The 26,757-nt window shown below is 47.7% G+C and overlaps 1 protein-coding gene across 1 annotated transcript in view; it reads left to right on the forward strand.

Moving 5' to 3' along the window:
• The window catches only part of KIF26B (kinesin family member 26B), a 448,213-nt gene that overhangs the window by 401,224 nt on the left and 20,232 nt on the right, over window positions 1-26,757 (forward strand). Inside the window, exons 11-13 of the mRNA XM_055323943.1 lie at window positions 20,527-20,689; window positions 21,637-24,353; window positions 24,409-25,034. Coding sequence (XP_055179918.1) covers window positions 20,527-20,689; window positions 21,637-24,353; window positions 24,409-25,034 — 3,506 coding nt within the window. The remainder of the gene's footprint in view (window positions 1-20,526; window positions 20,690-21,636; window positions 24,354-24,408; window positions 25,035-26,757) is intronic.

Consider the following 26,757-nt stretch of genomic DNA (forward strand, 5'->3'; position numbering starts at 1 on the left):
TCTCTGTATTTATGAGTCTGTTTCTGCTTTGGTTTGTTTGGGCTTTTTTTTTTTTTTAAATTCCACATATAAGTGAAATCCTGTAGTATTTGTCTTTCCCTGTCAGATTTATTTGACTTAGCATAATGCCCTCTAGCTCCATCCATGCTGTTGCAAATGGCAGGATTTCTTTCTTTTTATGGCTGAGTCATATTCCACTGCGTATATATACTACCTTTTCTTTATCCATTCATCTGTCAATGGACACTTGGGCTTGTTTCCATACCTTAGCTAATGTAAATAATGCTACAACAAACATAGGGATGCATTATCTTTTTGAGTTAATTTTTTTCCCTTGAGGCAGATACCCAGTAGTGGAATTACTGGAATGTTTATTTCTATTCTTAACTTTTTCAGGACCCTCCATACTGTTTTCCAGAGTGCCCCAGTTTGCATTCCCACCAACATTGCAAGAAGGTTCCCCTTTGTCCAATTCCTTGCCAACACTTGTTACTTCTTGTCTTTTTTTATTCTAGCCATTCTGATAAGCGTGAGGTGATATCTCATTGTGGTTTTGATTTGCGTTTCTCCGACGGTGAATGATGTTGAGCATATTTTCATGTGTCTATTGGCCATCTGGATGTCTTTTCTGAAAAAAATGTTGATGTAGGCCCTCTGCCTATTTTTAATCAGATTATTTGGGGTTTTTTTCACGTTGCATCTTATAAGTTCTTACAACTCTATTAACTCCTTATTGAGCATGTCATTTGCAAATATGGCCTCTTCAGTAGGCTGCCTTTCCATTTTGTTGATGGTTTCCTTTGATGTGCAAAAGCTTCTCATTTTGGTGTAGTCCCAATAATTTGTTTTTGCTTTTGTTTCCCTTGCCTGGAGTGACATATCTAGGAAAGTGTTTCTATGGTGGTATAAAAGAGATTACCGCCTGTGTTTTCTTCTAGGAGTTTTATGGTTTCAGGTCTTACATTTAGGTCTTTAATCCATTTTGAGTTTAATTTTGTATATGGTGTAAGGAAGTGGTCCAGTTTCACTCTTCTGCATGTGGCTGTCCAGTTTTTCTGGCACCATTTGTTGAAGAGACTGTCTTTTCCCTGTTGTATATTCCTGCCAACTTAGTAGTAGATTAATTAACCATATAATTGGGGTTTATTTCTCAGCTCTCTGTTCTGTTCCATTGATCTACATTTCTGTTTTGTGCCAGCACCATACTGTTTTAATTACTACAGCTTTGTAGTGTAGCTTGAAATCTGAGATCGTGATACCTCTAGCTTTATTCTTCTTTCTCAAGGTTGCTTCACCTATTTAGAGTCTTTCATGGTTTCATACAAATTTTAGAATTATTTGTTCCAGTTCTGTGAAAAACGCCGTTGGTATTTTGATAGGACTTGGCATTGAATCTATAGATTGCTTTGAGTAGCATGGACATTTTCACAATTTTGATTCTGTAATCCACGAGCACAGACTGTCTTTCCATTTGTGTCATATTTAATTTCTTTTGTCCATGTTTTATAGTTTTCAGAGTACAGATCTTTGTAATAATTAAAGGGTATTTTATTCTTTTTGGTGCAACTGTAAATGGAATCTTTTTTCTTAATTTCTCCTTCTACATTCTTAGTGTATAAAAATATAATCAATTTCTGTATATTTATTTTGTATCCTACAACTTTACTAGATTGATTAATTAGTTCCAAGTGTTTTTTTGGTGGAGTCTTTAGAGGGACCTTACTTCTTTAGTAGCTAATATGAGTCACACATCTAACTTCAACTATTTGATTGCATGCCTCCCAACCCAGAAGATACCTTTGGGCCACCAGACTTGCTTTGTAGCCACTAGAACCCCATTTTCAGCACAAAGTGTATCTCTTTGTGGTGATATCAGCTCTGGAGGGCTGTAGAGGCATTGAAGCTACAGCCCTAGCCCTCGTTCCTGAATCAAAGACAGAGCAAAAATAGATTCACTCCACCAGGTTACTCTGACAATTTGTCACACATCTGTGGTGTATAAAATACCATTCTAAGCATTAGGGCTGATGCCCAGAGCTCACAGACCAGGAGGAGAGAGAAACCAGTATGCAAGTGAGAGGACAAGGCATAAGCGGTTAGAAGTCACATTGTAGAGTATGTTTAAAAGAAATACAAAGTTCGGGATCCCTGGGTGGCGCAGCAGTTTGGCGCCTGCCTTTGGCCCAGGGCGTGATCCTGGAGACCCGGGATTGAATCCCATGTCGGGTTCCCTGCATGGAGCCTGCTTCTCCCTCTGCCTGTGTCGCTGCCTCTCTCTCTCTCTCTCTCTCTCTCTCTCTGACTATCATGAATAAATAAATAAAATCTTTAAAAAAATAGAAAAATAAAAGAAATACAAAGTTCCAGTATGTCATCTGTGAATATATTCTCTATGGCTGTGATAAATAATAATAAATATAAGATACAGTAGATTTTCACTATTACAACTCTCCAGATGTCTAGAATTTTGTGGAAGCAAATATGTCTTAGAGTTCATTCAAGGGGTTTAGTTACTTAAACTCTCTCTTTATAATAGGCATTTTATCGCATGGCTTTGGAGTTGATGCCCTAAGGGTCTAAGTCTTAGGGGCATTCCAGGAATGTGTTAGAACTCTAGTGAAAGGCTGCCCTTGTGGCCAGCTAATATCCCCAGATTTGGGAATGGCCACCCATCTTTTTTTTTTTTTTTTAAGATTTTATTTATTTATTCATGAGAGACACACAGAGAGAGGCAAAGACATAGGCAGAGGGAAAGCAGGACCTCGGGATCACACCCTGAGCCAAAAGCAGATGCTCAACCACTGAGCCACCCAGGCTTCCCGCTGCCCATTTTTTGACAATAATATAAATTTTAAGCAACACCCAGAAGACCCTGTATCCTGGTGCCAAAGAGGACAAGCTACATGTGGATGGGGCTTTGTCAGCTCTCATGATTAACTTTCTACACTGGGTGAAATGACAGTCTCTCTGTGTAAAGCCCAGGAAAGTGCTTGCAGGCCTTTCTCATTTCTGGCTTCTGAGCCTCTACAACCGTAGGGAATGGACAGATCCACAACCCAGAGCCCTTGACAATCAAATTCTGAAAAAGCAAACGAGCCCACTTGATTCCTTACTGGAATAATGAAAGCCATCTTGACGATTTCCTTTGCAAAAAGAAACTAGCCATCTTTAAAAAATATACAATTTGGGGTGCCTGGGTGGCTAGTTGGTTGAGCATCTGACTCTTGGTTTCAGCTTAGGTCATGATCTCAGATTTGTGGGTTGGAGCCTGGCATTGGGCTCTGTGCTCAGCACAGAGTAGCTTAAGATTCCCTTTCCCTCTCTCTCTGCCCCTCCCTCCACTTTCTCTTTCAAATAAATAAATCTTTAAAAAATTAAAATAAAAAAAAACATAGAATTTGACCTTTCCAAAAGCCAAAGGTTCTTCTCACCAAAATCATTTATTTGAGCCTATAATTTGTAAATGCAAAGAACTGAGTGATTATTTTCTCTAAACACCTTCTGGATGGAGTAAGAATCTCTCTTATGTCATTAAGTCCTCTGTTCAGGGACCCATTTAAGGACCCACTTCACATGGTCTTGGAACCATGGGTTTTGTATAAAAGCAATGAGTAGCAAAGCTACCACTTTTTGAGTATTTGCTGAGTGTAGGTTCAATCTATACAATACAAACACTCTATTTTACGCCTCACATGAACCTTAGAAATAGATGCTTCTGTTCTTCCCTTTCTATAGATGAAGACTCAGACACAGAAAGACCTAGCAAATCATCAGATGCCACAGGTACAGTAAGTAGTAAAGCTAGGATTAGACCTGGGATAGTTGAGCTCACAGCTGGCCCTTCCATTCACCATGCCATTCCCCAGGGCATGGCATGATGAAAGCACACAGAGTTAGACCAGGTGGACCTGGGCTAGGGCTCAGCTCCACACAGGCTGCCTGTGTGAATTAAGGATGGTCAGGCTCCATCCGCACAATGTGGAGAGGGAAGTAACATACGGGAAGGCATTTGGTGCTCAGTAAAGTGCTGCAAGAATATGACAACAATCTCTCAAGTCTCTTTCAGAGTCATTATCAGGCCTTTGGGAGTCCTGTATAGAACAAGAAGAAACTCATTAGAGACGGAGGTGAAACCTCTCTCCGTGTGCCATAACCTGAGTCTAGACGGAGGGTTGAGTGCTTCACTATGGAATCCAGAGGAAACTGATGGCCATGTGGTCAGCCCTGTGACCCACAATAAGAAAGTGGTTTCTAGTGCATTTCAATCTATTCTCTAAAGGTTTGAGCAAATATAGCAGAATCCCATCATACCAAGCCTTCTTGCTGTATAGATTTGAATAGAAAGTGAGTCTAGCCAGAGGCTCCTATGCATAAGGTCCAGAGATTATGAATTCCTTACATGATGTGGGCTGGCCAAGAAGGCACCTGTCCCTGGTCAGGACTGTCCCAACAAGTACCCCAGAGGCATTTATTTTTCTGGAGATTTTATTCACTAGAGTGAGAACTTAGAAGACTACCACAGTTGTGCTGATAATGACTGATTTGTTCAAATTTCCTAGGCAGTAGAGGGAGCTTTTTGTGACAAGTGAGCCACCCTGTCACTAGTGATAATTCAGGTGCCTAGAAGTCAGAGTCTTATGATTTCAGGATATTTTTGGCGGTGGTGCTGTAATTATTGTCAGGATTTTTCCTTTTTCTCATAGGACTTTATATCCACATTACTGCTTGGTGCCAAACTATGCCCACAAAACACTCCCTACACCACCACTGCCACTACCATTATTACCATCATGTGTCACTCCCTATGCTCAGTTCTTTATATATATATATATATATATATATATATATATATATATATATATATACATATGTGTGTGTGTGTGTGTGTATGTGCATTAACTAATTTAATCTTCATTTTAACTCCATGGGGCCCATACTAGAAATAGACCAAAGAAGGTTCATTCCAAATGTCCTTTGTCACAGCAGCCTGGAGCATGCAGAAGCAAAAAGAAATCTGCAACTGCATTTGACTCACCTCTGCTAGTGGAGCTGGTAAGGGACAAAATCATAAACAAGCGAAGTTGGATTCCTGTGCCTCACTACCACCTCTGCACTCAAGGCTGGTGCCTCTTCCTTCCACTGGGTGACCCCTCACGTGACCCTCTCCATCCCCGTCCTCCTTTGGCACCATTGCTGACAGCTCCCAGTGCCCAGGGTGTCAGTTACCCCCACACCTGCCTCAACACCAAGGTCTTCACAGGCTCTCCCATCTCCTGCTCTGTGGCAGGGCAGTGTGGGATTACAATGGTCATATCCAAGAACCAACTAACAACATAGACAGTTGCCATTCTTCCCAACCTTATCAGCACTTGAACTGTCTGATTTAAAAAAAAAAAAATTGGTGGCCATCAGGTGGGTGTTGAATGGCAATATTGTAGTAACTTTAATTTGAATCTCCCTGATTACTGGGAAGGTGGAGTATCTTTTCATGTTTGTTGATTATTCTTCTCTGTGTTGCTTTTGCCGAGTTGCTTCTCTTTTTGTTGACCAAATCAGGAATTCTTTGTAAACTCTGGATCCTATTCTTCTGTACCATTTTTCCAATCCCCATGGATCTGCAAGTCTCCTTTGGTCATCTACCAAGTGTCCAAACGTGCAGGGGGTCTGTGTCTGGGGTCTCTCCCACTGCTGATGCCAGACTGACTCGGCCACTTTGGGCTCTGTGAGGTTTTTTTTTTTTGTTTTTTTTTTGTTGTTGTTTTTGTTTTGTGAGTTCTTTATAGTACATTTGCTTTCCATTGAATGAATTTCTGTTCTCCACTATCTCCTTTCCTCTACTTTCTTTTGGTTTGCTTTTCTATTCTTTATCTCCATCTGAAGATGCCTCCTTGACGTAATATTCTCTCTCTGCAATGTAAGCACTTAATTCTGTACATTGCCCACTAGGTACTGCTTTGTCTGTGTCCTCAAGTTTTGTTAATGATGATGATTTTCACTCTCGCTTGTTCAACATTCTTTCCAGTTTCCATTATATTTACTTTTTGATCCATGGAGCTAATGTCCACAGTTAAGTTATTTGGAATCAGTTTGCTCTTGTTGGGGCTGGCTTTGCTAGGGCAGGTACAGAGTACCTAGGGCTAGGTTGAGCCACTGTTAGAGGACTCATGCATTGTTGTTGTTGTTGTTGTTAGCCCCTTCTGAGGACTGCATCCCAAATGCCATATATTAGCAGATCTTTCCACTCTGTCTGCTTGAACACACATTATTTCCATGTCCCATGGAATGCTCACTTGCTCTCTCTCTCTCTCTCTCCAGCTCTTTTCTTTTACTTTTCTTCTATTTTGCCCTACAAATTGTAGCTGCCTTGGCCTCCCCAAATTCTGACCTTTGTCTCACTGGTCTCAGTAGGGTAATGGCGCTCCTTCTGAACCTCCTTCTTTGTCTCAGGGCCTCTCTAGGAGGTGAGCTGGGGTGCTAGCAGGGCTCCCATCATTAGTTTCTCTTCTCTCAAAGATTGCTTTTCTCTGCTGCTCTTGTCCAGTATCCAAGACCCATTTTTGTGCTAATATTTTGTTTGGTTTTCTAGTTGTTTAAGGCTGTAGGGTAAACCTAGTTCCGTTTTTTTTTTTTTCTTCTCAGCACGGCCAGAAGCAGAAATTGGTCATCTCTGATGAATTTCTTGTTTATTTTATTTCTTTAAACATCTTAATTTCCTTAAGCATGTTAATCAACTTTTTGTTGTTTATTTGTAATCTATGTTTGAACATCTCATTCGTCCATCTGTTGTTTCTACTGGGTCTTTCTCATGGTGCCGTGTTTCTTTGTGTGTATACTCTTACCCTGGGGCTACTCATTTGCATTCACATTTTATTTGTGAGAATTCTCTGAGATGGAGGATAAAGATGGTTTACTTTAGCATTTGTGTTTACTTCTGCTTGGTGACTGGGATCACTACCAATTAAGGATGTCCTGCATTATATTCTCCACTTGAAAAATTTTAGACCCCCCGGATATTGAGAATTAAAACTGCAAACTTGCATCAAACCAGCCTGTGGCTTCAAATTCTCAGGACAATTTCTCTTCTAATCAGTGCCATATTTCGAGACAGACGTGAGTTACATGGTCAGGGGGCAGGTGGTATTGAAGGGGATTTTCCTATTAAAATCCTCACTTGGGGCAGGCTCTTGGCTGTGTCTTCTGTTTTCCATGCCCTTTGAAGCCATATAAAGCTAAGCTGAATATTACCTGGTTTGGCAAATGCCTTCAGGGTAAAAGCAAACTTTCGTGTTCTGTTTGGTTCTAGTGAGTTCCCAACTTCGTTTATCTCTTTGGGCCTGACAATACCTCACTCCTACAAGCTCAGCAAAGCATTCAATAAGATTTGTGAAAATATCTTCACCACAGTGTTTAATTGTACCTGATAAGAAGGTACCTGGACTACCATTTTGCTTTTTTGGATACTTTTCTATACTCTGTTACACATTTCTCTGTGTTCTAAATGATATGTAAGGGAACCCTATAATTAATTCATGGTCCAAACTAGTACATTTTTCAAAGTAATAGAGTTAGTTAATATTATTAATTTGCCGAAATATTTTCTGACAAACCCATTAGTATTAGTGGATTCATAAAATAGTTGTGATCAAAATTACCTTCAAAAATAAAATATTTTCTTGCCAAAAAAATCATGTACACCAAAGAAAAAATTTAAAATATCTTTATATAGTGTCTCTCAGAACACTCAAGTCAAGTAAGCAGGATACTTATTATCAATCCACTTTTGTGTATTTTAATCATTTTCCCCAAATCTATGCCTACTCTCATGTCAATGGTGTCTTTTTTTTTTTTTTTTTTTTTTTTTTTTTTTTTTTTGAGAGATTGAGAGAGAGAAAATGCCTAGGTAAGGTCAGGGGAGAGGAAGACAGAGGATCTTAAGCAGCTCCATGCCCAGTGCAGTGGCTAAGAGGTTTTTTTTTTCATTTTATTTAAATGAATTTATTTTTAAAAATTCTTTATTTACATTCAATTTGATTGACATATAGTGTATTTTTAGTTTTAGAAGTAGAGCTCAGTAATTCATCAGTCTTATATAATCACATCAAATGCCCTCCTTAATGCCCATTACTCAGTGATCCCATCTCCTCCTCCTTCCCCTCCAGTGACCTTCGGTTTGTTTCCTACAGTTAAAGAGTCTCTATGGTTTGTCTTCAGGCTGAAGCTTTTGTATTTCATTTGTTGAACACCTGGTAACAGACTTACAACTTATTTTGAACAAAGCATGATCAAAATTTAAAAGACCCATTTCCAAAATTCCAATACGTTTTTGCAGAACACCGAGGTAAACTCATACAATATATTTCAAAGTTAAAAAAATATCTAATGTCAGCAATTTCCTATCATTTAAGCTAGCTCTTTAGAGTCCCAACATTTCTCAAATCCCACCGATGACAGGCGGTGGAGAGAGAACTGCTCATTCCCCTAATAAAATAGTTGTTTATTAACATAAAATTGATCACAAAATTTTTGTTCACTCTATGTATGTAAGTCTGGCAGATTTTGACAACCGTAGCTTGTTCTTCTCCAGGGAGAAACAGAAGTGTGTTTGAGACCCGTTACTTGTTATGTGCGTGCAGTAACCAGTGACAGGTGCATTTCTGCACACATCTCTCCAGGGGTGGGAACAGCACATCCTCAGGCAGGAGCACTGTTCCCTGCATGTGTTCCACATGCTTCTCGTATGGGACCGTGGAGGCTGGGAGTGTCCAACTTTCCATCTCGTCATTTCAAGTCTTAATAATAGTATTTTGTTGTAAAAGAACAAAACACTTGAGACAACATAACCTGGGCAGGATGCAGGATAATACACATAAATGGAGACTTTTGTGGGCAAACTGGAACCTGTGGTCAGCCTTGCAGAGCAGGGGGCTCATGGCATCTGTGTGTGCAGTCCTGGGGCGAGTAGAGGGCCTACCTCTTTCCTCCATTCTTCATGAATACTAGTTGGGTGAGCTACATCCCAATAAGCCTGTTTGTCTGAACAAGATTTTCTCGGTGTTAGTAGGAAGGGAAGAAGATGGGGCAGCTCCGGGCTCCATAGCAAGACCCTTCAGCATTACCATCTCCTCTGCTGATATCTGTGGACATGGGGTCCCCGTTGCTATTGTGGAACATCTGCTCTGGGTGCCAAAGGTATTGATGACTTTGACTCTACACATCGTTTTATCAGCCCTTTTACCCTGTACACCCTGCTAAGACCAAACATTTTTACTCTGGAGACCTTGACTCTGTGCAGTATCAACCTCGGAAAAGCCATGGGATCATAACACAGATGCAGTTGACAGACTGGTCTGACTTGACTTGGCCAGATTCTTGTTTCAGCTGAGGGCTTTTTGGTGGATCTGGCTGTTCTTCTTGGGGGGAAGTTGTATGCATTTTTTTAGAGGGTCCTGCCAGTAACCTGGGTGTAGATGTCCCCCCTGTCATGTGTCCTAGAAGATGGTGGGCTGTGCACACCTGAGTAGGCCTGTCCTCTAGAATGCTTTGGGCAGCTGGCATCTCCCTGCCATCACTCAGGGGAGACTGGGAGCCTTCTGCTCCGTGCTCGTTCAATCCGAGGTAGGGGCATCTGCCTTGGTTTTACTCTGACCGTGATTCTTATGATGAAAACGAGAAGGTAGCACTTTGGAGTTAGGAGGCTTGGATGGGAGACTTCTTTTGATGGGGAAGGGTCTCATTCGATATTTATTTAAATATTTATAGAAAGACAACTCTAGGGGCACCTGGGTGGCTCAGTAGTTGAGTGTCTGCCTTTGGCTCAGGTCATGATCTTGGGGTCCTGGGATCAAGTCCTGCATTGGGCTCCCTGTAGGAAGCCTGCTTCTCCCTCTGCCTATGTCTGCGTCTTTCATGGATAAATTTAAAAATCTTTAAAATAAAATAAAAGAAAAAGAAAGGCCTCTATGCAGATACTGTGATGGGTCCTAGATGTGTAGGAAGAAAAGAAGTGACCCCTGCCCATTTTATGCAGTTCTTCAAGAAGTAGGCATCCTTCGTGGTATGTAACCCATTGAGAGCCCTTCATAGAACTTCAGAATGACACTGTGATGTTTTGAAAAACATTTTTTAAAGGAGGGAGGCACAAATAATTGGCATAGGAAGATGTGATTAACTCCTGATTTGCAAGCTTCTTGTCATTGGCAGCTTTGACAAACTGCCCAGTTAAGGATCTTGCAGGATGTCAGTGATTTGGTTCTGAACTCAAGCCACATTAACACCACGTAAGAAATGAATAGCCATTTGCGATTATATGTATCAACTTAAAAGATTTAACTGTTGTGCCACAATAGCCTTTTTTTCCACACAACATCATTATCAACTGGAAAACTCGAATCAGCTTCCTTAGTTCTTTTTTGAGAAATATGCCATTTCTTAATGTCATTCCCCATTACAATTCTGCAGACTCTGTCTCAAATTATTAAATGTTTACATTGTGGCCTCTGTGTAACATCTTTTTTCAGACATGTGCCAGTAATGGAAATCATTCTCCAACTCAATTTCCTTTTAATTCCTTCCAATTACTATACACTGCCCTTCTGTACCAAGAGGCAATCCTGGTGGTACATTTTGTGAAGACCATGGGATCATGTTTCTTTAAACCATATATGATACCAGAAGGCATTCTGGCAGAGTTGCCCTCATCATCTCCTAAAAGTTGGTTATACATGATTTCAAAAGAAGTGTATCCCTAGGCACATGCGTTTAACAATGGCCTTTCAAGTTCTTCCCAGCTGGTTCCTGGTTAGCAAGTAAAGAGAACCACTTTGGGCAAGCATCTTCACAAAATTCCATAGGCAATGTCTGGTCACTCTTATTGGCAGGCCTATCACAGGAAAAGCAACTTTGGAAGTTTTTGAACCATAGATGCCATAAATGTGAGTTAAAAATCTGAGAATATTGAAGCGTTGCCAGAAAATGAAGTGGCACTTCATTTGAAATGCATTGGAGGACACTATCAAGAGACTGAAATGCCATGGAATGGGAGAAGGTCTTTGCAGATCATGTATGTAATATGGGATTCATACCCAGTATATATAAAGAACTCCTGCAAGTCAACAACAATAGCAAAAATTCAATTTGCTTCAAAAACAGGCAGAGGACCTGAATAGACATTTTTGCAAAGAAGACGTACAGATGGCCAACAAACCCATGAAAAGATGTTCTGCATCATTAGCCACTAGAGAAATGCAAATAAAACCACAGTGAAATGCCACCTCACATCCATTAGGAGGGCTGTTATTAAGGAAACAGAAATAAATCTTGGCAACAATGTGGAGAAATTGGAGCCCTCACACATGGCTGGTGAGACTGTAGAAATTGTACAGACACCTTGGAAGATGGTCGGCAGTTCCTCAAATGTTAAAAATAGAATTGCTATATTATCCAGTGAATCCACTCCTAGGTATATGCTCAACAGCAATGAAAGCAGCAACTTACCCAGATGCTTGTCTACCCATGTTCACAGCAGCAACCTTCACAACAACAGGTAGAGACTTTCCAAGTGTCTATCAGTAGGTGAATGGAAAACAGAATGTGGTTATGTCCAGGCATTGGAATATTGTTCAGCTCAACTAGATACTTAAAATGACTAAAATAGTAAATTTTATGTTGTGTATATTTTGGTACAATAAAAAGAAGAAAAGGAAAGGCAGGTGATTTCCAAGGACACGAAGTCCTTGGGAGTTTCCAGGACTGTCAGACTTTTCTTTTATTTATTTGTTTATTTTTTGGTGGTGCTTGGGAAAGATTTGGGAGAAGGCGAAAGGCAAGAGTAGGATTTCATTGTGTCAAGAATTCCGTTTGTAACCTTCATTTAGTCTCTTTTTGAGAATTCTTTAAAAATCCACGGAGAAAGACAGAAGTGAGTGGGTATCAGGGGAGGGGCTCTCTATCACCCGGACAACATGACTCTTGCCACCATCTCTGTCACCCATCAGTGCCTAACTCCCTTTTGGATTACTGCAAAGGCTCTGACCTTGGAGTTAATGCACGCTCACTTGAAGAACAGCAAAGTTTCCACACAGTACAGTGAGCCTGTCTTTACCCAGAGTATGTGTAAATGACTATAACGCAACATAACTGAGATATTTCCTTGTCCCTCAACCAGTAAAGCTGTCCTGCATGGCTGCGGTGGCTCTATAAAACATGACTGGACTATAGGAATGTCTAAGCATCAATAATGGCTGAGGCCAGAAGAAGTTTTTATAGTTTACATACAGAGTTATATTAGTTTCAGATACCATGTAGGGATTCACAACTATACATCACTCAGTGCTCATCACGGAAGGTGCCCTCCTTAATCCCCATTTCACCCATCCTCCCACTCACCTCCCCTCTGGTAACCACCAGTTTGTTCTTGGTCTGTTAAGAGTCTGTTTCTTGGTCTGTCACATTTTTTTCATGTTCGTTTGTTTTGTTTCTTAAATTCCATATGCATGAAATCATATGGTATTTCTATTTCTCTCTTTGACTTATTTCGCTTAGCCTTATACTCTCCAGCTCCATTCCATGTGGTTGCAAATGGCAATATTTCATTCCTTTTATGGCTGAGTAATATTCCACTGTATATATACACCACTTCTTTATCCATTTATCTACTGATGGGCACTTGGGCTGCTTCCATCACTTGTGGGGCCAAATGAATTTTAAAAAGCAGGTGAAGCTTCATGGGATACCTAGGTGGCTCAGATGGTTAAGCATCTGCCTTTGGCTCAGGTCATGATCTCAGACTTCTGGGATTGAGCCCCGCTTTGGGCCCCTTGCTCAGTGGGAGAATCTGCTTCTCCCTCTCCCTCTGCTCCTCTTCCCTCCCTGGCTTGTACTCTCTCTCTCTCTCTCTCAAATAAATAAAATCCTTTTAAAAAAAGGGAAGTGAAACTTCAGAAAATGGGGAAAATGTCAAAGTCCTATTTATATTCTAAACTGCAGTAAACAATAAAAACATTACTCCTAATCTGGTCCTACAGATTAAACAATGTTAGATTGTCTAACATCTAACATCTAATATTAAACAATCTAACATCTAACAGTGTTAGATTAAACAATGAGCATGCATCTATTACAGATCAGTCTGCATGTTTAGTAAGTGCAGAGGATCTTGTTATTGACTCATTAAGCACCTCTTGATAGAATCTTAAGCTTCATTAACGTACACAATTTTTGGCAATCTGTGAATTCAGGGGAAAACTTTGGGCCTATTTCCTATTTTCTAAGGTCTATTAATTTGCCTTCTAGGTTATTGTTTTTAGTTTTTGCTTGTCTTGTTTTTCATCAAAGTGTTGACTTTCTTAGCTCCCCATCATGCTAAGCAAAGTGAAAATAAATGCAGGATCTTTCCCCTTCTGTCACAGAGCTAATATGTCATTAACATTTTCCAAGTTACTGTAAAGAAGGGTTGAAATAAAAAGATCAAAATAAAAGCACAGCTCCTACCCTCAAGGTTTTCGGGATCTAGCTAGCTGGAATTAGCCACACTGTGGGGTTTGAGAGCATAGTCCTCAAATTGCCAAGTCAGCCCCAGACTTCTGTAGAGTCCAGCTATAACATTAGAAGAGTTCATAAAGCCACTCTCACTTCTGACACCAAAGGCAAGTTTGAAGGGTCCCCCCAAACCACGCTCAAGTTTAGTAATTCATTAGGAAGACTCAAAAACTCACTGGGAGTACTCACAATGATTCACTACAGAGAAAGGGTACAGATCAAAACTAGCCCAAGGAAGAGGCACATAGGGTTCCAAATGCAAAGCTTCTGTTGCCCTGTCCCATCCAGTCAACATGGGTTACTCTCCCAGTGTCTGTGTGTGACAGTATGCACAAGTATTGCCACCCAGAAAGCTCACTTGAGCTTTGATGTGCAGAGTTTTTATTGGGGGTACATTCTACAGGCATGATTGATTGATTTCCCACATGGTTGCACGTGGTCTACAGGTTAACTCATACTGCATGGTCCAAAGTCCCTGACCTAAATCACACGGTTGGTCTTTGTGGTGTGGTCAGACCCCACCCTAAGACTGTCAGGTGTTTCCCTATGATCTGGTATAGCCAATCCCTGCCCTAAACAAAGACCTTTCTAACAAGTATGACATAGATTATCTCCCAGAGGCTGAGGACAAAGACTAGACCTCTTTGGCCAAAGCCATATTCTCTACAACACAAGAACTCTGAGCAGAGAGGAAGTAGGTGGATTTTGTGGTAGTGGAAGTGGGGCTTAAGATGAGCTTGGTTGACCACTGAAATGTTTGAAGAGCAACAGAAGGCCTATGGAATATTCCCAAACAAGAGAACTTTTAAGGAAGGATATGATAAATACCATTTAAAATGTGAAGGGACAGTGTGTGCACAAGGATTATTCTTACCCAGTATGCCCCTAGAATACAGGGAGTGCCCATGGTTAGAAGCATAAGGAAGATTTAAGTTCAGTATAAGAAAGAGCCTTCTGATAATTGAGGCTATTCAAAAATATTACACAGGCTGCCCCAGGAGTTGGTAAGTTCTCAGTCATTAAAAATATTCTGGCAGAAAGCAGATCAGCTGCTACAGTGGCAGTTCTTTGCAAGGAAATGCAATGACCCCTGAGAACCCTTTCAACTGTGATTCTCTGTGCTTCTAAAAATATTGTTCAACCTAACTCAGACTGGAATCTGTGGACTGTCTCTACTGTGATTCTCATTGTATGAATTACCTTAAAGTACCTTATGTCATCCCTGCGTGCTACAGCCTTGGAATGAATGTACATTTTCCAGAGTGGAACCTAGAATATCTGGGGCAATTCAGATTCTACTAATTCTGAGTGGTCAGCAACTTAGACTCAATGGAAGTTTTTCCTTGCTCTAGATGAGAGTCTTGAGTTGTTAAGTGAATAACATACAAAAAAGTTATCCTACCTCTTCTTTTCCTTTTTGTCCATGCTTCCTTTTCACTGTTGCCTCTCCTCCTGGGGTCAGTGGGTGGATGCAGGGGCCTGAGGGCCTGAGTGCAGGGCCATGAGGTCAGAACTCCTAGACCTGGGTTGAGACCTAGCAACTCTTGCCTGCCATGTCAAGCTGTCTGTCTGAGGTGCTACAACACATTCCAGCAGTTTCCAGGTAAAGTGGGCAGAAAGCATGACGCTTTCCAGAATGCACTGTGGCTCCAGGGCCGTATCCTTAAGAATGTGAAGGATGCCAGTGTTTTCTTGGTATTTAAATATTAATTGTTATCTTTTTTTAAAAAAAGTTTTTATTTATTTATTCACAAGAGACACAGAGAGAGGCAGACACAGACAGAGGGAGAAGCAGGCTCACTATGGGGAACCTGACACAGGACTTGATCCTAGGACCTTGGAATCATGACCTGAGCCAAAGACAGATGCTCAACCACTGAACCACCCAGGTGTCCCTTAATTATTATCTTGATTCAGATATCTGATGCTCACAGATTTCTGTGTGTGTGTGTTTTCCATTCTGGGATGCCGATGGCATAGCACTTAAGGAAAAACACTCTCTTGTTTGTGAAGAAGAACATGCCTGTGTGCATAGGCTCCCATGTGTCCGTGTTTGTGATTTATATGTCTGCTGTGGTCCTAGCCACCCACAGGAGTCTTTCTCTTGCAGATTGTTCTGGAGCTTAACTAGTTTTCTGGATTAACTAAGTGCCTTTATTCCCCCACGTTCTATTAAGAATTGACATGAGCAGGGCCCCTGGTGGCTCAGTCAGTTGGGCATCTGCCTTCCACTCAAGTCATGATCTCAGGGTCTTGGGATCGAGCCCTGCTCAGCAGGAAGTTTGCTTCTCCCTCTGCCTCTGCCCCTCCCCCACTTGTGCTCTTTCTTAAATAAATAAATTTTTTTAAAAATTGACATGAGCAAAAAGGCAGTGTCATCTTGCTTTGTTCTTAGCCATCATTGTGTTTGTACTGAAGTGGGCCCACATGTATTCTGATGCACATCCACAGTCCAGCTCGTGAGGAGCAGGGCTGAAGGGAGTCCCATGGGGCCATGGTCAAGTTGCCTGATATGGCGATTCAGAGCTCACCACCTCGGTCACCTTCAGAAGGACACAGTTCACAGATGTCCCACTTTGTACCTCCAGGGGTCTATCACCAGCTTTCTGGAAACTTCACATTGCTCATGAAAAGAAAGGCCTTTTTCCCATGAAATGACCTGGCTGGCACCACAGTGTAGCTGTAGCAGGAGCCCCAAACCTCTCACCAGCTGGGATGCTCTGGGAGGGCTGCCTCCCCCAGTGCCCCTAAACAACATGCTGCAGATACCAAACCACCCTTCAGAAGGGATTCAGAATTCTGCGGGGTGTTTTGGGCAAATAAATGTCTGTCATGAAGGGGAACCCCAGCCCAGGAGACAGACTCTGCTGTCGCCGTGGAGCTGTGGGTGTTGCTAGCAATCAGGAAGTTACGGTGACGATGGGACAGCCCTCGGCCTCGGACGGGTCTTTCCTGATCACCTGCAGTGTTAGAGGTTGTACCATTGGCTTTAACACATGATGTAATGTGTGTTTACCTGTGTGTGCCTCGCTGGGTAGCCGGATTGGGGTATGGCCTCCCCCCTCCCCCTCCTGCCCCAGATAAAGGACCAGATCGTGAACATCTGTGGCTTTATGGGCCACACAGGCTCTGGGGCAACCACTCAGGTCTGCTGCGGTAGCACCAAAGCAGCCAGAACCGACATGTGAATAGGCATGGCTGTGTTCCAATAAAACTTTATTTATAAAAACAGGTGGTGGGCTGGGTTTGACCTGTAGGCCCTGGTTTGTCAACCCATGTAATGCTCATCATGCTCTCTCAGCATTATTACTATTAAAATTTGTTCACAATCCCGCTCTTTTTGTATCTTCTTGCTGTGCCTAATAAAAAGTTGGCTTGTTTTAAGAAGCAAGACATTTTTTCCAAAAATCTAAAAGATGTATGCTATTTGGGGTGAGAGGGAGGTGGAAATATGTGTGCATAGAACACGGCTGTTTCCAAGAGTGGGACAGCTCTTCCTCAGGACTCCAGTTGGCTCTGCTGTCACTGGTCCCCTCCTGCCCCACTGTCTTGCACAGCCAGGACCCCTCCCACATGGCCCCCGAGTCCCTGAATCCCTCACCCAGCCTGGCTCTGGCGTTCTGGGGCCGCTAGCTTCACACCTGTTGTTTCTCTTCATCTTGCCTCAGCCTGGATGCAAAGGCTCAGACCAGTTCTCTGGGACTTTTGCCCTAGAAACTCTATTGAATTTTTATTTTCCTACCAAAGACACTGAGTGAAATCTACAGTTTTTCAGCCGTTAGTACCGTGCCCCTTCTTTCACCTTCCATCCCCAACTTAACTGTCTTTGTTCCAAGTTAAAAGATCATCACGGAGTGGAAAAAAAAACCCAAAGCTTTATAGCCACCATTTTTCATTCCCATAAGGATACGTTTGGGGGTCTAGAGAGACCCATGTGAGACAGTCTTGCTCGTGGTTTTACTGGCTTTCCTCGAGCAGAGCTAAAATGCTGGTTGCCAAGCAACACACATGCCCTGGCTTCTTCCAACGATGTGGACTTGGGGGGAAAAAACCCGTCCTATGATTGACTCATGAATGGGGAATCATGTGGAAAGGCACAGGGCAAACAGTCGGTGTAACAACGTTCTGTTTATTCCGGCTCCTTTGCCCTGAGGACTTACATGGAGCAGTGAGCAGAGTGTGCCCTCAGCAGTGTGCCCCTAACATGCGTGTTCATTAGGGACTTGGTAGCACCGTCGACCTCGTCCCCCACAGATTCCATATTCGCAAATTACGTTTTGCTGTCATGTGCAGACGTGCATGGTGGCCAAACCTTGAGTGGCTGATGCGCCAGTTCCCCAGGAGGTGGGGCAAGCCCGCGCTCTGCCTCTCTCCCTGTAAACAAGGGCCGTGTTGTTTGTATTCGTGTGATTGTGTTGGTGGTTTCACTGTTTACAGTGGCCCCCCAGTGCGGTGGGGGTGTCTGGTGTTCCTTGGTGCAAGAAGGCTGTGATGTGCTTATGGAGAAGTTACTTGTGCTAGAGAAGCTTCGTTCAGGTGTGAGTGATAGTGCTGTGGGCATGAGTTCAATGTTAATGAATCAACAGTACGGTTCATCCAGAAAAAGGAAGAGGGGATTCAGTGATCTATACATCAGGCTGCTCCAGAAAGTATATAAAGTCACATCTGAAGTGCATGACAAAGCTATGGAGGAAAAAATAGCTATATTTGTGGGTCTATAAGAGGACTTTCTTATTTTGATAAAATTCTTTTTTTTCTTTATTTTTTTATTTTTTGATAAAATTCTTTATAGAAAAGCACAGTGGATAATATTGTGAGGCTGAAAGCCAAAAAAAAATTATGTTCCTGTTACCCAGAATGAGAAAACATTAAACTCTTCTCAGCTAGTGTTTTATTGTAAAGAAATAGTGCATATCATTCATTACTTGTATGAAAGGTGTATTCAATTGGGTGTCTTTAAACAGGAACACATGGAACAAGGTTACGTACTGATTCGTTGCTGGGTACTCTCCCTGGCGGTGTTTACTGCCTCACTATGCACAGGGACTTGAAAGAACACAACCCCCAAGAACGGTAAGGATGGACTGAGATGATGACAGCTTCCCCCTAATGGGATCTGTCTTCTCCTTGAAGACATGGGGAAGACGAAGCCCCAGCCCCATCCGGGGGCAGTGTCCCGGCTAAGTGTGTCCTCTGCCGGGGATGGGACCTGACCTCCTGCCTGGCCATCAGCTCCAGGAGCGTCCCTAATGCACCTGCTGGAAACACTGTGAAGGAAGTTACATGTTTACAACTGGGCCTAGATCCTCCTGCACACTCCACTTACCTGTCTATCCATTAAGGCTGTTATAACAGAATACCACAGACTGGGGGCGGGAGGTGGGGAGGTGCTGACATTTTTCTCCATTCTCAAGGCTGGAAGTCCAATAAGGTACCGGCAGAGCTGGTGTCTGGTGAGCAGCTGCCTTCTTGCAACAGCCTCATATGCCAGAAGGGGCCAGGAAGCTCCTGCAAGCTCCTCTATTTATTAGAGCCCAATTCCCAGTCACGAGGGCACCACTCTCAGGAGTAGATGCCTCCCGGAGGGCCCCACCTCCTAATGGCATCACTTTGGGGGTTAGGTTTCAAACTACAAGTTTGAAGAATCTGCTCAGTCCGTAACACTGTCCTTTCACGACTGTGACCACTGACTGTTTTGCTTGAAGGGAAACGCTGATGTGTTTTTTAAACTGCCCTGGAACTCAGCCACAGTGAACCCCGTGTCCTGATCTGACACCCTAATTGGTTCCAGGTGGAAAGGCAAATGATGGTTCATATACCATGGCCTTGCTCCCTGAAGGCCTGATGTAGGTCACGTGTGAAATGGTTCCCCTGCTTTTAAGGCCTCATCTCCACCGACAGCAGCCTGCCTCTCACACCGGCTCTGCCGAACTGGACAGCACCCCCCCTCCCCAGCTCTGCAGGGGTGGCTGGCGGACAGCCCGGCGGGGACAGGGATGTGAGGGCTGGCCCTCTGCACCTGGCATCACAAACATGATAGAGCTAAGTACACGGGGCCTGGGGAAACACAGAGCCTGCCTCTGCCCTTGGGATCAGGGAAGGAAGGCTCTGGAGCCGAAATAACATCTGGCAGCGGCTGAGGAGATGAGAGCTGATGATGACATAAGCCGAAGACTTTTAAAAGCAAGGCAGGGAGAAGGTTAGGACAAGAGTAGGAATGGAAAAACATGAGCCACTGCTCCAGATCAGTTTTTGAAGAGCCTGGAAACACCATCTCTGAACTCCCAGGCCTCATCACCACTCAGGGCCCTGGCCCCACACAGTACCTGCAAAGTCCCCAGAGGAGCGCTTTCTAGAAAGTTCTGAGTTCCTGCTGAGTACTTGGGCCTATGTCTGCACCCCGCCCCCCCCACCCCACGCTTGTAATCAGGAAGCGAAACAGCTTCTCCTGCATTCCTGCTGTGTGCAAATACAAGAGTAAGAGACAATGGTAACAAATCTCTTGCAACTTCTTGCAAACCGCGTATGTTACAAACACATAGATCTTCCATACGAGTTTGTGGCTGGTAGGCTGCTTTCCCTTGCAGGGACCCCTGGCATGTGGACACCTGCAGAGAAGAGCCATGCCCAGAGCCGTTCTATCCTGCTCCTTCCTCTCACTTCTATCCCCAGGTCCCATCAGGGGCAGTGTCCTGTGTGCGGACACAGATGCACAGGATTACCCCTGACCGCAGGACAGCAGTGCCAAGGGAGGTGTTTTGCATGGAGTCCATCCCTGGGGTTAGAAGCATTTGCTCAGCTGCCAACTACAAATAGCCCCATGCTAGAAAATGATGCTCATTAGTATGCCATTTAAAAAAAAAAAAAAAAAGGAAAAAAAATCGCCACTGCCCCCAACAAAAAGAGTCATGTAGAGGCCTGAAGTCCTACCCTGACAGTCAAAGTGAAGCATGGCCCACTAATGCAGCCTTAATTCACTTTGTGTGGCAGAGAGAGCAAGCTGACCATGCTGCTGCGGGAGTCCCTGGGGAACATGAACTGCCGGACCACCATGATCGCGCACATCTCGGCCGCCGCTGGCAACTACGCTGAGACCCTGTCCACCATCCAGATTGCCTCAAGGGTCTTGAGGATGAAGAAAAAGAAAACAAAGGTAAGGCGCTCCCCGGGGGGCTGCAGCGGATGAAGGCCCTTAAGGAGTCCGACCCCAGAGTGGAGTCCGAGGGAACCGGGTCAGTATTTCTGATCCCCGAGCTCCAGGGATAGGGGTGTGCACTGCTGCCCGTGCTGCCCGGCAACCATTCAGGGCAGGAAAACCCTCAGGCCCACAAAGCCCTTTCTCCGCCACAGCTGCCAGTCATCCCTCCCAGGCCCCTCCTGGGGAGCGCTGGCCCTACCTCGAGGTAGTTCGGATGGGCCACTGCTACTTTGGGATGAAACACTGGGGAGGGATGAGAAATACTGTTTCTCTCTCTCTCCCTGCCTTGGTCCCATGAAGGTTGAGACCATGTCCTTTGAGTGGTTGAGCCCAAAGGGGGTTGTTAGCTCCTTGCTCTCATGGCCCTACTTTCCTTGCCTTTCCAGGAATCCTTCCCAGGCTCCTGGGTTTTGCCATGTTAACTCAGTGGTTTCTGGTTGATGCGCAGGGTCTGCTAGTGTTCTCAGGCAGAGGCAAGCCTGGACAATGGTGGTGTGACAAGAATGTGCCAGAAAGCCACCACGATTGTGGTCATGGGCCAGCTTGTGAAGTGGGAAGCTTTTTTCCCTCTCCTTTTGTGTCTGTTTTTTGGAGAGGAAGGAGGGTGCCAAGGGAGTGACTCCTTAGCCCTTGGGAGGTCAGACATTGACTGGGCTGGTCGCCTCCTTCTCTGTGCCCTGGTGTGCCACGTAGGGGCTGTTCTTCCCACAAGAGGCCATGATGTGCCAGGCTGGGGGTGCTGTCCAGGTACATCATGAGAAATGGCCCAGTGCAGGGAGGCCAACCTGGCTAGCCCCAGGATGGGGTTGGGGGGAACCTGTATGGAGTCAGCTGTGGGCTCGTGAAGGTGGGGGCTGGCTTGGGAGAGCTGTCCCTGTTGACTTCCCTCCTCTCACCCACAGTACACATCGAGCTCCTCCGGGGGCGAGAGCTCCTGCGAAGAAGGCAGGATGCGCAGGCCCACCCAGCTGAGACCGTTCCAGGCCAGGGCCTCGGTGGACCCCGATTTCCCCATCCCTCAGCTGTCCAGTGACCCTGACTACTCCTCCAGCAGCGAGCAGTCCTGCGACACAGTCATCTACATCGGGCCCAATGGCACGGCTCTCTCTGACAAGGAGCTCACGGACAACGAGGGCCCCCCTGACTTCGTCCCCATCGTGCCAGCCCTACAGAAGGCCAGGGGTGATAGCCGGGCTGTGGAGGCCGGAGGGGCCACGGCCAGCCACTCAGAGAGGGACTGTTTGAAATGTAACACGTTTGCTGAGCTGCAGGAGAGGCTGGGCTGCATTGATGGCAGCGAAGAGCCCAGTCAGTTTCCTTTCGAAGAGCTGCCTGCCCAGTTTGGGGCGGAGCAGGCAAGCAAGTGTCCCCTGTTAAGCCAGGGGGCCGGGACAAACCCACTCTGTGAGTCTGATAGGGAAGATAGCGGGTCTGACGGCCAGTCGACTGACAGAGAAGGCACTGACCCTCCTGCCTCCAAGATGCAGAGAAATCACTCGCCCATCCCAGGCCCTGGCCCGGCGCTGCCCAGCAGCCCCACCCCTGCCTCGCCGAGGAGCATCCCGGGCAGCAGCAGCCAGCACAGCGCCTCCAGCCTCCAGAGCAGCCGGGAAAGCCTGAACTCCTGTGGCTTTGTGGAAGGCAAGCCCCGGCCCATGGGCTCCCCGCGGCTGGGCATCGCCAGCCTGTCCAAGACCTCAGAGTACAAGCCGGCCAGCTCTCCCTCTCAGAGATGCAAAGTCTACACCCAGAAGGGTGTCCTGCCTTCTCCTGCCCCCCTGCCTCCATTGAGCAAGGATTCCGGCATGGTATCTAGTGAGTCCCTGCTGCAGCCCGAGGTACGCACCCCCCCAGTTGGAATGAGCCCCCAGGTTTTGAAGAAATCCATGTCCGCTGGGAGTGAAGGGTTCCCCGAGAGCCCCGGTGATGACGAGCCTCAGGCAGCAGCTTCTCCAGATTCTAAGAAGGAGATCCTGAGCACCACCATGGTGACCGTGCAGCAGCCGCTGGAGCTGAACGGCGAGGATGAGCTGGTGTTCACGCTGGTGGAGGAGCTGACCATCAGCGGGGTCCTGGACGGCGGCCGCCCCACCAGCATCATCAGCTTCAACAGCGACTGCTCTGTGCAGGCCCTGGCCTCGGGCTCCCGGCCCGTCAGCATCATCGGCAGCATCAGCGAGGACCTGGAGTGCTACTCCAGCGTGGCGCCTGTCTCTGAGGTCAGCATCACGCAGTTCCTGCCCCTCCCGAAGCTGGCCCTGGACGAGAAGGCCGGCGAGGCCGGGAGCCGACGTTCCTCCATCAGCTCCTGGCTGAGCGAGATGAGCGCCGGCAGCGATGGCGAGCAGTCCTGCCACAGTTTCATAGCCCAGACATGCTTCGGGCACGGGGAGGCCATGGCGGAGCCTCCGGCCTCGGAGCTCATTGGCAGCATCCAGAACAGCGCCGTGGTGTGCCGAGAGAAGCCCAAGGCGGGCCCCGACAACTTGCTCATCTTGTCTGATGTGGGTGAAGACCCTTTCAACAAGGCGACCCCCATCACGGGCTGCAAGATATCCACACTGGGCAAGGCCATGGTCACCATCTCCAACACGGCCGATCTGGGCAGCTGCGAAGGCTACATCCCCATGAAGACCAACATTACGGTCTACCCCTGCATAGCCATGGGCCCCCGGCCCGTCCAGGAGTCTGAGGCGTCCGACGGCCCCGCCGTCAGCTCGGTGCCCCGAGCCACCCAGTCCCAGGACAGCAGAGAGATGGGCGGTGCAAAGACGGAGTTGAAATTTGAGGACCCTTGGCTAAAACGAGAAGAGGAGGTAAAAAAGGAGAGCGCCTATCCCAGTGAAGAGGGGACTGGGTGCGAGGCCGCGACAGGCCCCCCGAAGCCCGAAGCCAGGGCAGAACAGGACAGGAAGGCTAGCGCTGGGGACAGGCTGAGCAGCAGCAGCGGGGAAGTGTCCGCCTCCCCTGGGAGCGACACCTTCAGGAGGGTCGTCGATGGCTGCGAGATGGCCCTGCCTGGTGTGGCTGCGCAGAGCCCCGTGCACCCCAACAGGAGCCTGAAGTCCAGCAGCCTGCCCAGGGCTCTCCAGAAAGCCAGCAGGCAGGAGGAGCTGGGCAGCCTGTTCTACCACTGCCCGGCGGAGAGCAATGGGCTGGGCACGCCGCCCTGCAAGGCGGCCCTGGAGAGGAAGGTGGCGTCGCCCAAGCACGGCGTCCTGGCTCGACCCAAAGGGACGCCCCCTCTGCCGCCGGTCCGCAAGTCCAGCCTGGACCAGAAGAATCGGGCCAGCCCCCAGCACAGCACCTGCAGCAGCGGCACGGGCAGCCCGTCGCACCCCCCGGGGCCCTTGCTGGGCCCGCTGGCCGACGAGGCGGGCGGCAAGGCGAAGGAGGCCGCCAGCAGCAGCAGGCTCTTCAGTGCCAAGCTGGAGCAGCTGGCCAGCAGGACCAACTCCCTGGGCCGCGCCACCGGCAGCCACTACGAGTGCCTGTCGCTGGAGAGGGCCGAGAGCCTGGGTGCCGGCGGCTGGCGGGCGCACGCGGGCAAGGACAGCACGATGCCCCGCGCCGGCCGGAGCCCGGGCCGCGGCGCCGGAGCCTCGCCCACCGCCCCGGGCCCCGCGCAGGCCGCCGCCGCCGCCCCCGCCGCCGCCCCCCGCCCCGCCGGGCCCCGCGTCCCCCAAGGCCGGCGCCTGCAAGATCTCGGCCGTGAGCAAGCTCCTGCTGGCCAGCCCCAAGGCGCGCAGCCTGGCCGCCGCCACCACCAAGACGCTCAGCTTCTCCACCAAGTCCCTGCCGCAGGCGGTGGGCCAGAGCCCGGGCCTGGCGGCCAAGCCCACGTCCTGGTCCACGCAGTCGCTGAGCCGCAGCCGGGGCGCCGGGCCCGCGTGCAGGCCGCCCCCGCGCGCCGTCAACGGGCGCGTCTCCGAGCTGCTGCAGGGCGGCGCGGGCGCGCGGGGCGCCGAGGGGCGCGCGGGGGCGGCGGGCGAGGAGCGGCCGGCCGCGCCCCCCCTGCCCTCCCCCTACAGCAAGGTCACCCCGCCGCGCCGGCCGCACCGCTGCAGCAGCGGCCACGGCAGCGACAACAGCAGCGTGCTGAGCGGCGAGCTGCCGCCGGCCATGGGCAAGACGGCCTTGTTCTACCACAGCGGCGGCAGCAGCGGCTACGAGAGCGTGCTCCGCGACAGCGAGGCCACCGGCAGCGCCTCGTCCGCGCACGACTCCACCAGCGACAACAGCAGCTCCGTGGGCGGCCGCTGCCGCAGCCTCAAGGCCCCGAAGAAGCGCTGCAGCTCAGGTAGGCGCAGGCGCAGGCGCGGGCTGGCGCGGACCCCGGAGGCACAGCCCTGGTGGGTGTCACCCCCCCAGGCCACCCGCCCCACGTGGGCGCCCCCCCCCCCCCGCAGGAGGCATCCACGCACCCAGGCCCTAGAGCTTTCGGAGGAGTCGGGTCACTGTCTCCACTTTGTGGCCTGGTGGCTGCAGATGCCAAAATGCAGGGCTAGGGATCCCTGGGTGGCGCAGCGGTTTGGCGCCTGCCTTTCGCCCGGGGCGCGATCCTGGAGACGCGGGATCGAGTCCCACGTCGGGCTCCCGGTGCGTGGAGCCTGCTTCTCCCTCTGCCTGTGTCTCTGCCTCTCTCTCTCTGTGTGTGACTATCATAAATAAACTAAAAAAAAAAAAAAAAAATTAAAAAAAAAAATGCAGGGCTGGTGGCCCTGAGACCCCGCGGCTTCATCCCCTTGGAGCAGAGCAGAGCAGAGCACTCTGGTCTCATGGGTGGTGCCACGGGGAAGCCCTGCCTGCTCCCTGGCCCCAGGCAGCCTGGTGGACAGGGGAGTATGCCTTCCCGTGGGGCCTGCAGTGTGCCCCAGCCTCCACCCACGCACACAGTGCCCCAGGGTGACACAGTGCACTAGCATGACACACAGCACCCTAAGGTGGCACACCCAAGCACCCCGGTGCCCCAGATGCTCACTACCAGAAAACATCTCCAGGATTGCCGTCTCCAGGAGTCTCCTATCAAAAGATATGTAAATAGTCCAGAAGTTACAATATGGTGATAAAGGCCACTGACGTATGAATTGGAGTTTGGGGTGACAAGGGACAAGAAGTCATCATGGGTGAGAAGAGGATCCAGGCCAGAGCTGGTGGCCCTGGTAGCCATGGGTCAGGTGAGGTGAACGGGCAACGAATTAGAGGCCCAAACAGACAGAAGGAAGGAGAACAATGTGAGCTATTGAAAAAATTCTCCCAGATTCATCTCTGCTCTTCACAGAAATTTCCCCTACTTGTCCCTGAGCATAAGGACACATTTCTTAATGAGGCCGTCTCCCACAGAGCCCGGGTGCAGTCTGTCCTTTAGCCGAAGTGAGGGTGGTGTGGGGTCCTGCCCTCTTGCCCCCCAACCTGGCCTTCACTGTCCTGTGGCCCTTCCGTGGAGCCCTCAGAAACCACTACCCTATGGAACAGCGGTGCTACCTACACATCAGGAATTAAAAGATGGGATGAGTCCTCCAAATGTGGGGGTTCTCCCCTTTCCTGCAGCTGCTCTGGCAACTGCCCCACAGGCTTTTTCTCTCAGCCACAGGGTTGCTTTTCCCTGTTTTCCGAATACAGGCAAGCACAAGCTCTGGAATGTTCCAGCCCAATGTAATGCACATCATAAACCGTTTGCCTCAAATCAAAGAAGTCATCCTCATAATTCTCGATGCTAGGCTGTAGCTCTCCCACCTTCCCACCCACCCCACCCCACCCCCATTGGCCACAAAGCATGGGAGTGAGTTATACTCCAAGCATGTTCAGGAGTCATGGCCATCGGCCAACTTGACCTCCCAGGGGGTGTGTGCTTCAGGCTTTCACCCACTTTGGAAGAACCCCACACCAGGCCCTCAGCCCTCACAGCCCCATCAAGGAAGGACCTGGGAGCGGTGCCCAGGTAAGACGAGTATAGAATGAAAAGCCATGGACTATAATGTGACAGCTGCTGTGCCCTGTTTCAGGGCCAAGGGCATTAAAAC

This window comes from Nyctereutes procyonoides, unplaced genomic scaffold (assembly GCF_905146905.1).
Source record: "Nyctereutes procyonoides isolate TBG_1078 unplaced genomic scaffold, NYPRO_anot_genome, whole genome shotgun sequence".
Lineage (NCBI taxonomy): Eukaryota > Metazoa > Chordata > Mammalia > Carnivora > Canidae > Nyctereutes > Nyctereutes procyonoides.